The 14,172-nt window shown below is 41.6% G+C and overlaps 1 protein-coding gene across 1 annotated transcript in view; it reads left to right on the top strand.

Annotated features, from left to right (window-relative positions):
* LOC134358557 (uncharacterized protein C8orf74 homolog) overlaps positions 1-14,172 on the top strand; it is a 41,232-nt gene that overhangs the window by 18,067 nt on the left and 8,993 nt on the right. The window contains exon 3 of the mRNA XM_063070926.1: positions 1,038-1,441. Coding sequence (XP_062926996.1) covers positions 1,038-1,441 — 404 coding nt within the window. The remainder of the gene's footprint in view (positions 1-1,037; positions 1,442-14,172) is intronic.

The raw sequence follows: 14,172 nt of genomic DNA, 5'->3' as shown, positions 1-14,172 counted from the left end.
CATGATCCATGCGTAGCTGTTGTGGCTCTAATTCAACCGGTAATCATTATGCCTGTTCTTCAGTGCATTCAGGTATATTCCAGAATAGCAGGGTATGTCTGTATTAATTTTGAAAAGGCAAACCTGGTTTCAGAACCTGTTTTGATGTACGGGATGTGAAGTGTAATTGTAAGATTAATCCAGTATTGGAATGGGGAGTTCAATTTCATATATACTGTACAAATATTTCACACAATAATTATAAGGGAAGCTTTCCATTTTTGACAACTAATGCACCTTTGTCTGGAAGTGAGAATACATTAATTCCTCAAGTTCCCCTCACAATATCTCTAGATTTTTACTCTCTAAGTCAATCGATCACACAAAAGCTTTTCACCTTCCACCACTCCTTTTATCCCCTTTCTAATTGTATAAGAGAGGTAATAGAGACCATAGTAAACTAGTTACAGCTGTTGTGACAGGGCCACTCTTGTGCCATTGCTTCTGCGTGGATCTGTGGCATTTTTCACTTTCCAATCCTGTGTAATAGGCCACTACTATGTGATAGATATTTAATCCCAGATATAAATCAGCCAGTTTAAGATCCTGAGTTGTTTTCTACACCAATCTAAATCCATCACTGTGGTGGCTTTCAACCTGTCTTTCTGTACTTCATCATTTCTCTCTTAATTTCATTTGCTTACCTTTCTTGCATGAATTAAGAAATCCTTTATCACACTCCATCATGAGATTAGTATTTTATCATGAGATTAGCACAATACTAATCTCATGATGTTCTCAAAATGCTCAAGCAAATTCAGAAAGACATTTCCTACAATGATTTGAATCATTGAATGGTTACAGTACAGAAAGAAAGAATTTAACCCATTGATTCTCTCCTGGCTCTCAGCAAATTGTTTTTGTGGGCTAAAGGTTCTCCGTTATATGGGTTTGCATTATCGTAGTATGACTAGTATTCTCAACGCACTGAAGTTATTTTCCCATCGAGTTTTTAATAAACCTAATTATCAATCCTTTTGTTTTGATTTCACTTTCAGGAAAAACTATTCAGGAAGCTATTGGAAAATTGTGGGATAAATGTGAACAATACCAAAATAAACTGAATTCTAATTACCTCCAACATTTAGCCAATTATTTACTTGGAACTTTCTTCAAACATTATCATCTCTACCAATTTGTACTGTGTAAACTCAGAGAGGTTGATCAAACCATACATAAACTTGTAGTCCATGTACCCCAAGAAGTTCCACCTTTAAAGAATGGAACAGACATTGAGCTTTGGGAATACCAGCAACAATTGGCAAAGCTCAGTGAAGCTGAAGCCCAGTTACGTAATGGTATGTCAGCATTTCGTGAAGACAGACTGTTGAAAAGTGAACAAGAAATGGACAAGTTTTACAAGGACCTTAAATTTCAAAATAGAGAAGTGATTGATAAAGCAGTAAGTAATCCCTTCTTATACAATTTCAACAACGTGTTTAAGTATATTGTGACAAAATTCTAGCTGAAGGTTTTATGTAATTAGTTAATTGGTAAAGTTGGAGTTAGGCTATTTTGATATAGGAGACAGGAGTTTAAGGTTGTAACAGGACTAGACAATATTTTCTTAGGCCATAGATGTGCTTTTACAATTGTGCCTTTCTATTTTTTTTTTACTTGAACAAAAATAAATTAGTAATTGGTGTTACATTTGAAACTAATTTAGGCTGCAGTTATATTACAACTACTGCTTTGACTGGTGCAGTGGGTATATTATAAATGCAGGCTTAATTACTGCCCTCACTAGTTTTGTACATCTTCATTGTCTACACAATCAATAGAGTAAAATGTAGCAAGGAAATCTAGCAAGTTCCTGATTTACAATTCTAATTGTCAATTGAGTACTATATCTGCACCAATGCTAAACAGAATTAAAAGAAGTTCTTCATCTGGTCAGAGAAAGCGAGGAGGTGATAGAGAGGAGCTGTAGGCAAGTAGTTACACCAGGGCTTCAGAGACAGGTAAGTGGGTAACAGTCAGGAGAGGGAAGGGCAAGAGTCAGATACCAGTGAGTACCCCTGTGGCTGTCCCCCTTAACAATAAGTACTCCTGTTTGAGTTCTTTTGGGTGGGACGACCTACCTGGAGGAAGCAACAGTGGCCACGCCTCTGGCACAGAGTCTGGCCCTGTGGCTCAGAAGGATAGGTAAAGGAAGAGGATGGCAGCAGTGATAGGGGACTCTATAGTTAGGGGGTCAGACAGGCAATTCTGTGGACGCAGGAAGGATTCAAGATTCAAAAAACTTTATTGTCATTCTAACCGTACATCAGCTCTGCAGGGCAGAATGAGACAGTGTTTCCCAGGAGCAGAGCAATCATAACATAACAAATGCAACACTAAATAATAAACATAACAATAAATAGTAAAACACATCAGCCACATGTCAGTTAAAATCAAGTTATAAGTGTCCAGTGCAAGTTAAAAGTGTCCAAAAGCAGAGTCAGGTAGAGCAGCTATTTAGCAGTCTGACTGCCTGTGGGAGGAAGCTGTTTAGTAGCCTTGTGGTTTTACAAATGTAGTTTTGATGCTCCTGTAACATTTGCCTGTTGGCAGAAGAACAAACAGTTCATAGAGAGGGTGTGAGGGGTCTTTAATGATGTACTGTGTCTTCTGGAGGCATTGACTCTGAAAGAGGTCTTGGACAGAAGGTAGGGAGACCCCAATAACCTTCTCTGCTCCCCTAACCACCCTCTGCAAGGCTTTTTTGTCGACAGCACTGCTGCTGGAGTACCAGGTTGTGATGCTAAAGGTCAGCACACTGTCAACCACGCCTCTGTAGAATGTAGTTAAGATGTTAGTGGGGAGTGATGCTTGTTTGAGCTTCCTCAGAAAGTGCAAACTCTGCTGGGCCCGTTTCACAATCCCAGTGGTGTTCCTGGACCAGGTGAGATTGTCTGAGATCTGCACTCCAAGGAACTTGATGTTTTCCACTCTCTCCACTGTGGAGCCGCTGATGCTGAGGGGTGTGTGCTCAGGCTGAGACCGTCTGAAATCAACTATCATCTCCTTGGTTTTGGTGACATTAAGCAACACGAATAGTAGTTTGCCTCCCAGGTGCCAGGGTCCGGGACATTTTTGATCGTGTTCACGATATCCTGAAATGGAAAGCTGAACAGCCAGAGATCGTGGTACGTATTGGTACCAATGATATAGGTAGGAAAAGGGAGGAGGTCCTGAAAACAGAAAACAAGGAGTTAGGAAGAGAGTTGAGAAGCAGGACCTCAAAGGTAGTAATCTCAAGATTACTGCTTCTGCCACACGACAGTGAATATTGGAATAGAGCGAGGTGGAGGATAAATGCGTAGCTGAGGGATTGGAGCAGGGGGCAGGGATTCAGATTCCTGGATCATTGGGACCTCTTTTGGGGCAGGCATGACCCGTACAAAAGGATGGGTTATACTTGAATCCAAGGGGGACCAATATCCTGGCAGGGAGGTTTGCTAAGGCTATTGCGGAGAGTTTAAACTGGAATTGCTGGGGCTGGGAACCAAACTGAAGAGACCAAGGTAAGGGCAGTTGGCTCACAAATCAAGAAAGCTTGCAGACAGTGTGAGAGGGAGGATAGGCAGGTGATAGAGAAGGGATACGCTCAGACTGATGGTTTGAGATGTGTCTATTTTAATGCAAGGAGTATCATGACCAAAGCAGATGAGCTTAGAGCGTGGATCAGTACTTGGAGCTATGATGTTGTGGTCAGTACAGAGATTTGGACGGTTCAGGGGCAGGAATGGCTACTTAGAGTGTCAGGCTTTAGATGTTTCAGAAAGGAAAGGGAGAGAGACAAAAGAGGTGGGGGCGTGGCACTGTTGATCAGAGATAGTGACACAGCTGCAGAAAAGGAGGAAGTCATGGAGGGATTGTCCACTGAGTCTCTGTGGGTGGAAGTTAGGAACAGGAAGGGGTCAATAACCCTACTGGGTGTTTTTTATAGACTACCCAATAGTAACAAGGACATCGAGGAGCAGATAGGGAGACAGATTCTGGAAAGGTGCAATAATAACAGGGTTGTCGTGGTGGAAGATTTTAATTTCCCCAATATTGATTGGCATCTCCCTAGAGTGAGGGGTTCAGATGGAGTGGAGTTTGTTAGGTGTGTTCAGGAAGGTTTCCTTGCACAATACGTAGATAAACCTACAAAAGGAGAGACTGTACTTGATCTGGTATTGGGAAATGAACCTGGTCATGTGTCAGGTCTCTCAGTGGGAGAGCATTTTGGACAGTGATCACAATTCTATCTTCTTTACCATAGCATTGGAGAGGGATAGGAACAGACAAGTTAGGAAAGTGTTTAATTGGAGTAAGGGGAAATATGAAGCTATCAGGCAGGAACTTGGAAGCATAAACTGGGAACAGATGTTCTCAGGGAAATGTACGGCAGAAATGTGGCAAATGTTCAGGGGATATTTATGTGGCATTCTGCGTAGGTACGTTCCAATGAATCAGGGAAAGGATGGTAGGGTACAGGAACTGTGGTATACAAAGGCTGTTGGAAGTCTAATCAGGAAGAAAATAAAAGCTTCCAAAAGGTTCAAAAAACCAGGTGATGATAGAGATCTAGAAAATTATAAAGCAAGCAGTAAGGAGCTTAAGAATGAAATTAGGAGAGCCAGAAGGGGCCATGAGAAGGCCTTGGCGAGCAGGATTAAGGAAAACACCAAGGCATTCTACAAGTATTTCAAGAGCTAGAGGATAAGATGTGAGAGAATAGGACCAATCAAGTGTGACAATGGGAAAGTGTGTATGGAACCGGAGGAGATAGTGGAAGTTCTTAATGAATACTTTGCTTCAGTATTCACTACGGAAAAGGACCTTGGCGATTGTAGGGATGACTTACAGTGGACTGAAAAGCTTGAACATATAGACATTAAGAAGGAGGATATGCTGGAGCTTTTGGAAAGCATCAAGTTCGATAAGTCACCGGGACTGGATGGATATACCACAGGCTACTGTGAGAAGTGAGGGAGGAGATTGCTGAGCCTCTGGCAATGGTCTTTGCATTCTCAACGGGGACGGGAGAGGTTCTAGAGGGTTGGACAGTTACAGATGTTGTTTCCCTATTCAAGAAAGGGAATAGAGATAGCCCAGGAAATTATAGACCAGTGAGTCTTACTTCAGTGGTTGGTAAGCTGATGGAGAAGATCAGGAGAGGCAGGATTTATGAACATTTGGAGAGGCATAATATGATTAGTAGTAGTCAGCATGGCTTTGTCAAAAGCAGGTCGTGCCTTACGAGCCTGATTGAATTTTTTGAGGATGTGATTGAACACAGTGATGAAGGTAGAGCAGTAGATGTAGAGTATATGGATTTCAGCAAGGCATTTGATAAGTTACCCCATGCAAGGTTTATTGAGAAAGTACGGAGGCACGGGATCCAAGGGGACCTTGCTTTGTGGATTCGGAATTGGCTTGCCCATGGAAGGCAAAGAGTGGTTGTAGACGGGTCATATTCTACATGGAGGTTGGTGACCAGTGGTGTGTCTCAGGGATCTGTCCCAGGACCCCTTCTCTTCGTGATTTTTATAAATGACCTGGACGAGGAAGTGGAGGGATGGGTTAGTAAACTTGCTGATAACACAAAGGTTGGGGTGCTGTTTATAGTTTGGAGGGCTGTCAGAGGTTACAGCAGGACATCGATAGGATGCAAAACTGGGCTGAGAAGTGGCAGATGAAGTTCAACCCAGATATGTGTAAGGTAGTTCATTTTAGTAGGTCAAATATGAAGGCAGAATATAGTATTAATGGTAATACTCTTGGCAGTGTGGAGGTTCAGAGGGATCTTAGGGTCCGAGTCCATAGGACACTCAAAGCTGCTGCGCAGGTTGACTCTGTGGTTAAGAAGGCATACAGTGCATTGGCCTTCATCAACCATGGGATTGAGTTCAAGAGCTGAGAGGTAGTGTTGCAGCTATATAGAAACCTGGTCAGACCCCATTTGGAGTACCCTGTTCAGTCTGGTCACCTCACTACAGGAAGAATGTGGAAACTATAGAAAGTATGCAGAGGAGATTTACAAGGATGTTGCCTGGATTGGGGAGCATGCCTTATGAGAATAGGTTGAGTGAACTCGGCCTTTTCTCCTTGGAGTGACGGAGGATGAGAGGTCACCTGATAGAGGTGTATAAGATGATGAGAGATGATGACAGGCATTGATCGTGTGGATAGTCAGAGGCTTTTCCTCAAGGCTGAAATGGCTAACGTGAGAGGGCACAGTTTTAAGGTGCTTGGAAATAGGTACAGAGGGGATGTGAGGGTTAAGTTTTGTTTTACGCAGAGAGTGGTGAGTGCGTCATTGGGCTGCCGGTGTCAGCGGTGGAGGCCAATACAATAGGGTCTTTTAAGAGACTCCTGAGTAGGTACATGGAACTTGGAAAAGTAGAGGGCTATAGGTAACCCTAGGTAATTTCTAAAGTAAGTACATGTTCGGCACAGCATTGTGGGCTGAAGGGACTGTATTGTGCTGTAGGTTTTCTATGTTTCTATCCTATGAAAGAAATTTTCTTCCTCAATACACAATTAGTGAATTATTTTTGTAGTCTAATTACTATTAGTGTGTTGATTCATTGCCATAAATATAATTGTACATTAGCGTTGAATTATTTTCAGATCCAAGTGCTTTTAAAGTTGATAATCCAACAAAATAGTCATTGCAGTTGCAGTACCCTAATTAAATGATGCTCATGCTTCTTCAGAAATTATGTTAAATTTGTGCTACCAATTGCCTATAGGTTGCTGCATGCAGCTATCTGTACTTGCATTGTTCATTTCATATTTACATCAGCGGAGGTTTAAATGGGAGAGGGTAGATGGTATGAAAATGCTGTGGACATAGGATAAGGTGGCATAATATATTAAGGGTGGCAACCGACAAGGGTTGTTGTGGCTAACCTTCTCTAGTATTTGCAAGAAATGATGAGAGACGATTCAAAACTGAATCTTGTGCTGTAAAATATGGTTCTCTGACACAGCTTCAGTGCCTTAGTGAGTGAGAAGGTGAAATGTCCTATCTCCACAGAAGGGCAGCAGGCCCACATGGCATGTACCCAAGAGACAGAATGAAGAAATAACAGTGGAGCTCAGTGCTAAGAATTTACTTTCATCAGTATCGATGTTGTTTGGAAGAAGATTAACAAACTGATATTGGTTTTCAACGTTTTGTAGGAGTACTACCAGTAGCATTTGCATTAGTTATTGCTCATTTCTGCGTCATCCACCTTTCCATAATTTTCATTAGACCATAAGACCATAAGACAAAGGAGCAGAAGTAGGCCATTCAGCCCATTGAGTCTGCTGCGCCATTTTATCATGAGCTGATCCATTCTCCCATTTAGTCCCACTCCCCCACCTTCTCACCATAACCTTTGATGCCCTGGCTACTCAGATACCTATCAATCTCTGCCTTAAATACACCCAATGACTTGGCCTCCACTGCTGCCCGTGGCAACAAATTCCATAGATTCACCATCCTCTGACTAAAAAAATTTCTTCGTATTTCTGTTCTGAATGGGCGCCCTTCAATCCTTAAGTCATGCCCTCTCGTACTAGACTCCCCCATCATGGGAAACAACTTTGCCACATCCACTCTGTCCATGCCTTTCAACATTCGAAATGTTTCTATGAGGTCTCCCCTCATTCTTCTAAACTCAAAGGAATACAGTCCAAGAGCGGACAAACTTCCTCATACGTTAACCCTCTCATTCCCAGAATCATTGTAGTGAATCTTCTCCGTACCCTCTCCAATGTCAGCACATCCTTTCTTAAATAAGGAGACCAAAACTGCCCACAGTACTCCAAGTGAGGTCTCACCAGCGCCTTATAGAGCCCCAACATCACATCCCTGCTCCTATACTCTATTCCTCTAGAAATGAATGCCAACATTGCATTCGCCTTTTTCACTACTGACTCAACCTGGAGGTTAACTTTAAGGGTATCCTGTATGAGAACTCCCAAGTCCCGTTGCATCTCCGAACTTTGAATTCTTTCCCCATTTAAATAATAGTCTGCCGGTTTATTTTTTCTGCCAAAGTGCATAACCATACACTTTCCAACATTGTACTTCATTTGCCACTTCTCTGCCCATTCTTCCAATCTATCCAAGTCTCTCTGCAGACTCTCCGTTTCCTCAGCACTACCGGCCCCTCCACCTATCTTCGTATTGTCAGCAAACTTAGCCACAAAGCCATCTATTCCATAGTCAGTAGTATTCCATTATATTCCATGATCTAATATTCCATTAGTCAGTACATAACCTATGTTTAGGGATTGAATTTAAGAGCAGGGAGGTTATGCTGCAACTCTATATGGTACTGGTGAGGCTGTACCTGGAGTACTGCATGCAGTTCTGGTCTCCTTACTTCAGGAAGGATATACTGGCTTTGGAGGCAGTGCAGAAGAGTTTCACCAGGTTGATTCCAGAGATGAGGCATTTGACTATGAGGAGAGATTGAGTCGCCTGGGACGGAGGGGAGATCTTATTGAAACATATAAAATTATGAAAGGGATAGATAAGATAGAGGCAGGAAAGTTGTTTCCACTGATAGGTGAGACTAGAGCTAGAGGACATATCCTCAAGATTTGGAGGGGTAGGTTTAGGGTGGAAATGAGGTGGAACTGCTTTTCGCAGAGGGTGGTGAATCTGTGGAATAAAGCAGTGGTGGCAACCTCTCTAAATATATTTAAGACAAGTTTGGATAGGTTTTTTACATATCGGAGAATTAAAGGTTATGGGGAAGAGACAGGTAGGTGGAGATGAGTCCATGGCCAGATCAACCATGTTCTTATTGAATGGCGGAGCAGGCTTGATGGGCCAGATGACCTACTCCTGCTCCTATTTCTTATGTTCCATAGAACCCTCCCTCCTCCCTTCTCCGTCACTAACGATGGCCACTGGTGGCAGCAATCAAATGGATGATGATGTGAATAAAGCCTGCTTATTTAACATTTTCCCCCATCCCACAGATTTTTTTTACTTGAGTGCTGCATATAATGTAAACGTGCACCACATTCCCTTCACCAAAACCCAACTCTTACCTGCTTTTTACTTCAGGTATCCAATAACTGGGCCCTCTCAGTCAGAGAGAAATAAGGAAGGAGATTACGAATGTGGGGAGAAATGCGCACTTCATCTGATACACTTCTTCTAAAAGCATTGTAGGAGTGATATGGATGTGGTATAAACCAGTTTAGGGACGGAGTATAACACAGGAACCAGCTTGCTGGCGGACATGGTTGCACAATAATTCTGCTTCTGCTGTCAGAACTTCTAACAATTAAGCTACAGTTGTACACAACTAAGTAGGATGAGGGAAGCCTGAAAGAAGGAAGATATTCTCAATTTCATCATCCCAGCCAACTCAAATATTCACAGGCATTGGTTATTTCTCTTTCCATGGATGCCGTCTGACATGCTGAGTTTTCCCAGCATTTACTGTTTTATTTCAGATTTCCAGCATCTGTGTTTTATATCCTTTTGCTCCAGCTCTTGGGGAAACATCTTAGAGAGGCATTTGAAAGATTGGCACCAAAGAAATTCAGAAGGGTTAAATGTTTGATTTCATGTGCATTATTAATGCAAATTTATAAAATTGAAATTGAACTTTGTTTTTATAGAGGATTTTTATTTTGTTTTGGTAACTGTACGATCATAGTAGCAGATATAAAGGAAAAGCATTGACCGGAGAAGTACGTTTCAAAATACTGAATTGCTTATGAATAGTATCACCTGGAAATTACCATATTGTAGACTTTCTTGTCCATTATGTTCTTCCAGATGTATATATTGCTGCTTTGCAAAGTCTTGCTTCATTATAATAATGAGATGGTGCAATAAGTATAATGCTATCACAATCTTGGTCTACACAACGAAGTACTCCAGAAGTTCAAGGCATTGAAAACAATGCTTGAGAATGCCTTGAAGGTACTGGATGGATGTTGCTGCCAGCTGAGTATCCTCTGCTCTCCTTCCTTCTGTAACTTCTAGCAACTTGTTTTGCTCTGTGGTCTCTTCATTATTTCAGTCACATTCAATTTCCAGAAGCTTAACTAAGTATCTCCTTTCATCACAAATTCTTATATATTTAACTAGACTGTTTCGTATATACGATGCAAACATTAGCCTAGTGCAGAACAGGAATGCAACAATTAGACCAGTATGCAAGTAATCCAGCCACCAATTTGCAACTACTTCATGATCCTTTTCATGTTGCCGGTGGGGGCTTTATCGTTCGATTTAGTGCCTGTTAGGCAGTAGTACCTTTTTTAAAAGATTGGCATATAGTGTAATTACCTTACTGCTTTAGACTTTGTTCGAGTAGTTCTCAGATCCCTTTTGGATTTTTGTGACATGTAGGGTGTGTAGAAAGAAAGAGCATTCCTCAGTTTTCTAGAAGTTTTGTAACTTTTGTGCCTTTTATTTTGAACATAATACTGCTCAGTTGACATAGAACTACTTTAATTTTGCAGGAGTGCAACTCTGAGTTTTACATTTTTAAATCTTTTTATGTTGCATTTGGTAAATTTAACAGCAGAGGGCAGATTTTCTAACCTGTGACCACTTGCAGAAATTTCTAATGATTTATAAATGAGGAAGCTCACTTAAGATTTTGTATTAGAGTTTCCTCCCTTCACTGTTTCCTCACCAAGTTTCTGTCTTCATAAGGTGATTTAGAAACAGAAAAAGCAGGTTTTTACTGCATTTTGACAAGCAACCCAATATTAAAGCTTTAAAACACTGCACTCAAGTTGATGAAAGCGGAGCTGTGTAATGTAGAAATACATTTGCATGGTGCATGAGCAAACTGTGTTTCATAACTTGCTTACAACTATATAGTGCATAATGTGTAGATAAATGTCTATATATTGCAAAAGAAACCAGACATACAACTGTGATGTCATTCATTATGGCCAATGCCTCTCTGCATCAGTGGATCTCATTTTCAATGAAAAGAGCAGCGTTGTCTAAAAACAGTACAAATGCTCTTAATTTACCCCAAGCCATTGCAGTTAAACATTGCATTTTATGATCTATGACTCATACTTAACATCATGTAATTTTGTATGTAATCTGTGTGCAATTACAAAATAAAGAACAGATCAACAGCGTATTAAAATCCAGCATTTGTTAATAAGTAAGCTAATTAATATGCCTGGCTCTCTGCCTGACATAGCATTACTTTCGACTGTTAGATTGAAAATTAGAGTCTCTTTCAGAGACTTACAATTTTTTTTAATGTGTTCTTTACGCTGGTCTACATGTTTCTTTCCTTCTTCTTTCAATCCTTCTTGATAAATCTTGACACGTTATTCCCAATGTAGAAATGCTGTATGTAAAATTCTATCTCAATCTCTGCTTTTAATTTTAAATGTGAACATGATGGTTTTTTTAGAAAATATAAGTCTCTGAAGGTGTTAGCTTATTTGGCGTACTGAAGAGTTTGGCTGGCAGCAAAAATATTTGCATCCGGAATTACACATCAGGATTTGAATTCTAGCTTAATTCTAGCTTAAAATATTTTATCAACTATTATGATCTCAAGTGCTTTGCCAAATTTACAAGGTAAGTAAGTAAAGAGCATAAGACTATAAGATATAGGAGCAGAAGTAGGCCCATCGAGTCTGCTCCGCCATTCAATCATGGGCTGATCCAATTCTTCCAGTCATTCCCACTCCGCTGCCATCATCCCATACCCTTTGATGCCCTGGCTAATCAAGTACCTATCCATCTTTGCCTTAAACACACCCAATGACTTGGCCTCCACAGCCGCTCATGGCAGCAAATTCCACAGGGTTACCACCCATTGATTTCTCCACATCTCTGTTCTAAAAGGACGTCCTTCAATCCTGAAATTATGCCCTCTTGTCCTAGACTCCCCCACCATGGGAAATAACTTTGCCATATCTAATCTGTTCAGGCCTTTTAACAGTCGGAGTGTTTCGATGAGATCCCCCCCATTCTCCTGAACTCCAGGGAATACAGCCCAATAGCTGCTAGACGTTCCTCATACAGTAACACTTTCATTCCTGGAATCATTCTTGTGAATCTTCTCTGAACCCTCTCCAATGTCAGTATATCCTTTCTAAAATAAGGAGCCCAAAACTGCACACAATAGTCCAAGTGTGGTCTCATGAGTGCCTTATACAGCCTCAACTTTACATCCCTGCTCTTATATTCTATACCTCTAGAAATGAATGCCAACATTGCATTCACCTTCTTCACAACTGACTCAACCTGGAGGTTAACCTTTATGGTATCTTGCACAAGGACTCTCAAGTCCCTTTGCATCTCTGCATTTTGAATTCTTTCCCCATCTAAATAATAGTCTGCCCGCTTATTTCTTCCACCAAAGTGCATGACCATACACTTTCCAACATTGTATTTCATTTGCCACTTCTTTGCCCATTCCCCTGAACTATCTAAGTCTCTCTGTTTCCTCAACGCTACCCACTCCTCCACCTATCTTTGTATTAATGGCAAATTTAGCCACAAATCCTTTAATACTGTAGTCCAAATCATTGACTTACATCGTAAAAAGCAGTGGTCCCAACACTGACCCCTGTGGAACTCCACTGGTAACTGGCAGCCAGCCAGGATCCCTTTATTCCCACTCGCTGTTGACCGCCGACCAGCCAATTCTCCACCCACGCTGGTAATTTCCTCGTAATTCCATGGGCTCTAATCTTGCTAAGCAGCCTCATGTACAGCATCTTGTCAAAGGACTTCCGAAAATCCAAATACTCCACGTCTACTGCATCTCCTTTGTCTACCCTGCTTATAATCTCCTCAAAGAATTGCAGTAGGTTTGTCAGGCAGGATTTTCCTTTCAGGAAACATAGATAGAACATAGAATAGTACAGCACAGTACAGGCCCTTCGGCCCACAATATTGTGCCGTCCTTTAAACCGTGCTTCCCATATAACCCCCCCACCTTAAATTCCTCCATATACCTGTCCAGTCGTCTCTTAAATTTCACTAGTGTATCTACCTCCACTACATTCCATGCACCAACCACTCTCTGAGTAAAAAACTTTCCTCTAGTATCCCCCTTGAACTTCCCACCCCTTACCTTAAAGCCATGTCCTCTTGTATGGAGCAGTGGTGCCCTGAGGAAAAGGCGTTGGCTGTCCAGTCTATCTATTCCTCTTATTTTCTTGTATACCTCTATCATGTTTCCTGTCATCCTCCTTCTCTCCAAAGAGTAAAACCCTAGCTCCTTTAATCTCTGATTATGATGCATACTCTCTAAACCAGGCAGCATCCTGGTAAACTCTCCTCTGTACCCTTTCCAATGCTTCCACATCCTTCCTATAGTGAGGTGACCAGCAATGAACACAGTACTCCAAGTGTGGCCGAACCAGAGTCTTATAGAGCTGCATCATTACCCCACGACTCTTAAACTCTAACCCTCGACTTATGAAAGCTAACACCCCATAAGCTTTCTTAACTACCCTATTTACCTGTGAGGCAACTTTCAGGGATCTGTGGGCATGTACCCCCAGATCCCTCTGCTCCTCCACACTACCAAGTATCCTGCCATTTACTTTGTATTCTGCCTTGGAATTTGTCCTTCCAAAGTGTACCACCTCACACTTCTCCGGGTTGAACTCCATCTGCCACTTCTCAGCCCACTTCTGCATCCTATCAATGTCTCTCTGCAATCTTCGACAATTCTCTACACTATCCACAACACCACCAACCTTTGTGTTGTCTGCAAACGTTCCAACCCACCCTTCTACCCCCACATCCAGGTCATTAATAAAAATCATGAAAAGTAGAAGTCCCAGAACCAATCCTTGTGGGACACCACTAGTCAAAACCCTCCAATCCGAATGTACTCCCTCCACCACAATCCTATGTTTTCTTCAGGCAAGCCAATTCTGAATCCATCTGGCCAAACTTCCCCAGATCCCATGCCTTCTGACTTTCTGAATAAACCTACCGTGTGGAACCTTGTCAAATGCCTTACTAAAATCCATGTAGCTCACATCCACTGCACTACCTCATCTATACGCCTGGTCACCTTCCCAAAGAACTTTATCAGGCTTGTTAGACATGATCTGCCCTTCACAAAGCCATGCTGACTGTCCCTGATCAGACCATGATTCTCTAAATGCCCATAGATCCTATCTCAAAGAATCTTT

The sequence above is a fragment of the Mobula hypostoma genome, chromosome 2, assembly GCF_963921235.1.
Source record: "Mobula hypostoma chromosome 2, sMobHyp1.1, whole genome shotgun sequence".
Lineage (NCBI taxonomy): Eukaryota > Metazoa > Chordata > Chondrichthyes > Myliobatiformes > Myliobatidae > Mobula > Mobula hypostoma.
Note: the sequence above shows the minus strand (reverse complement) of the source record. Positions and strands in the feature narration are given on the sequence as shown.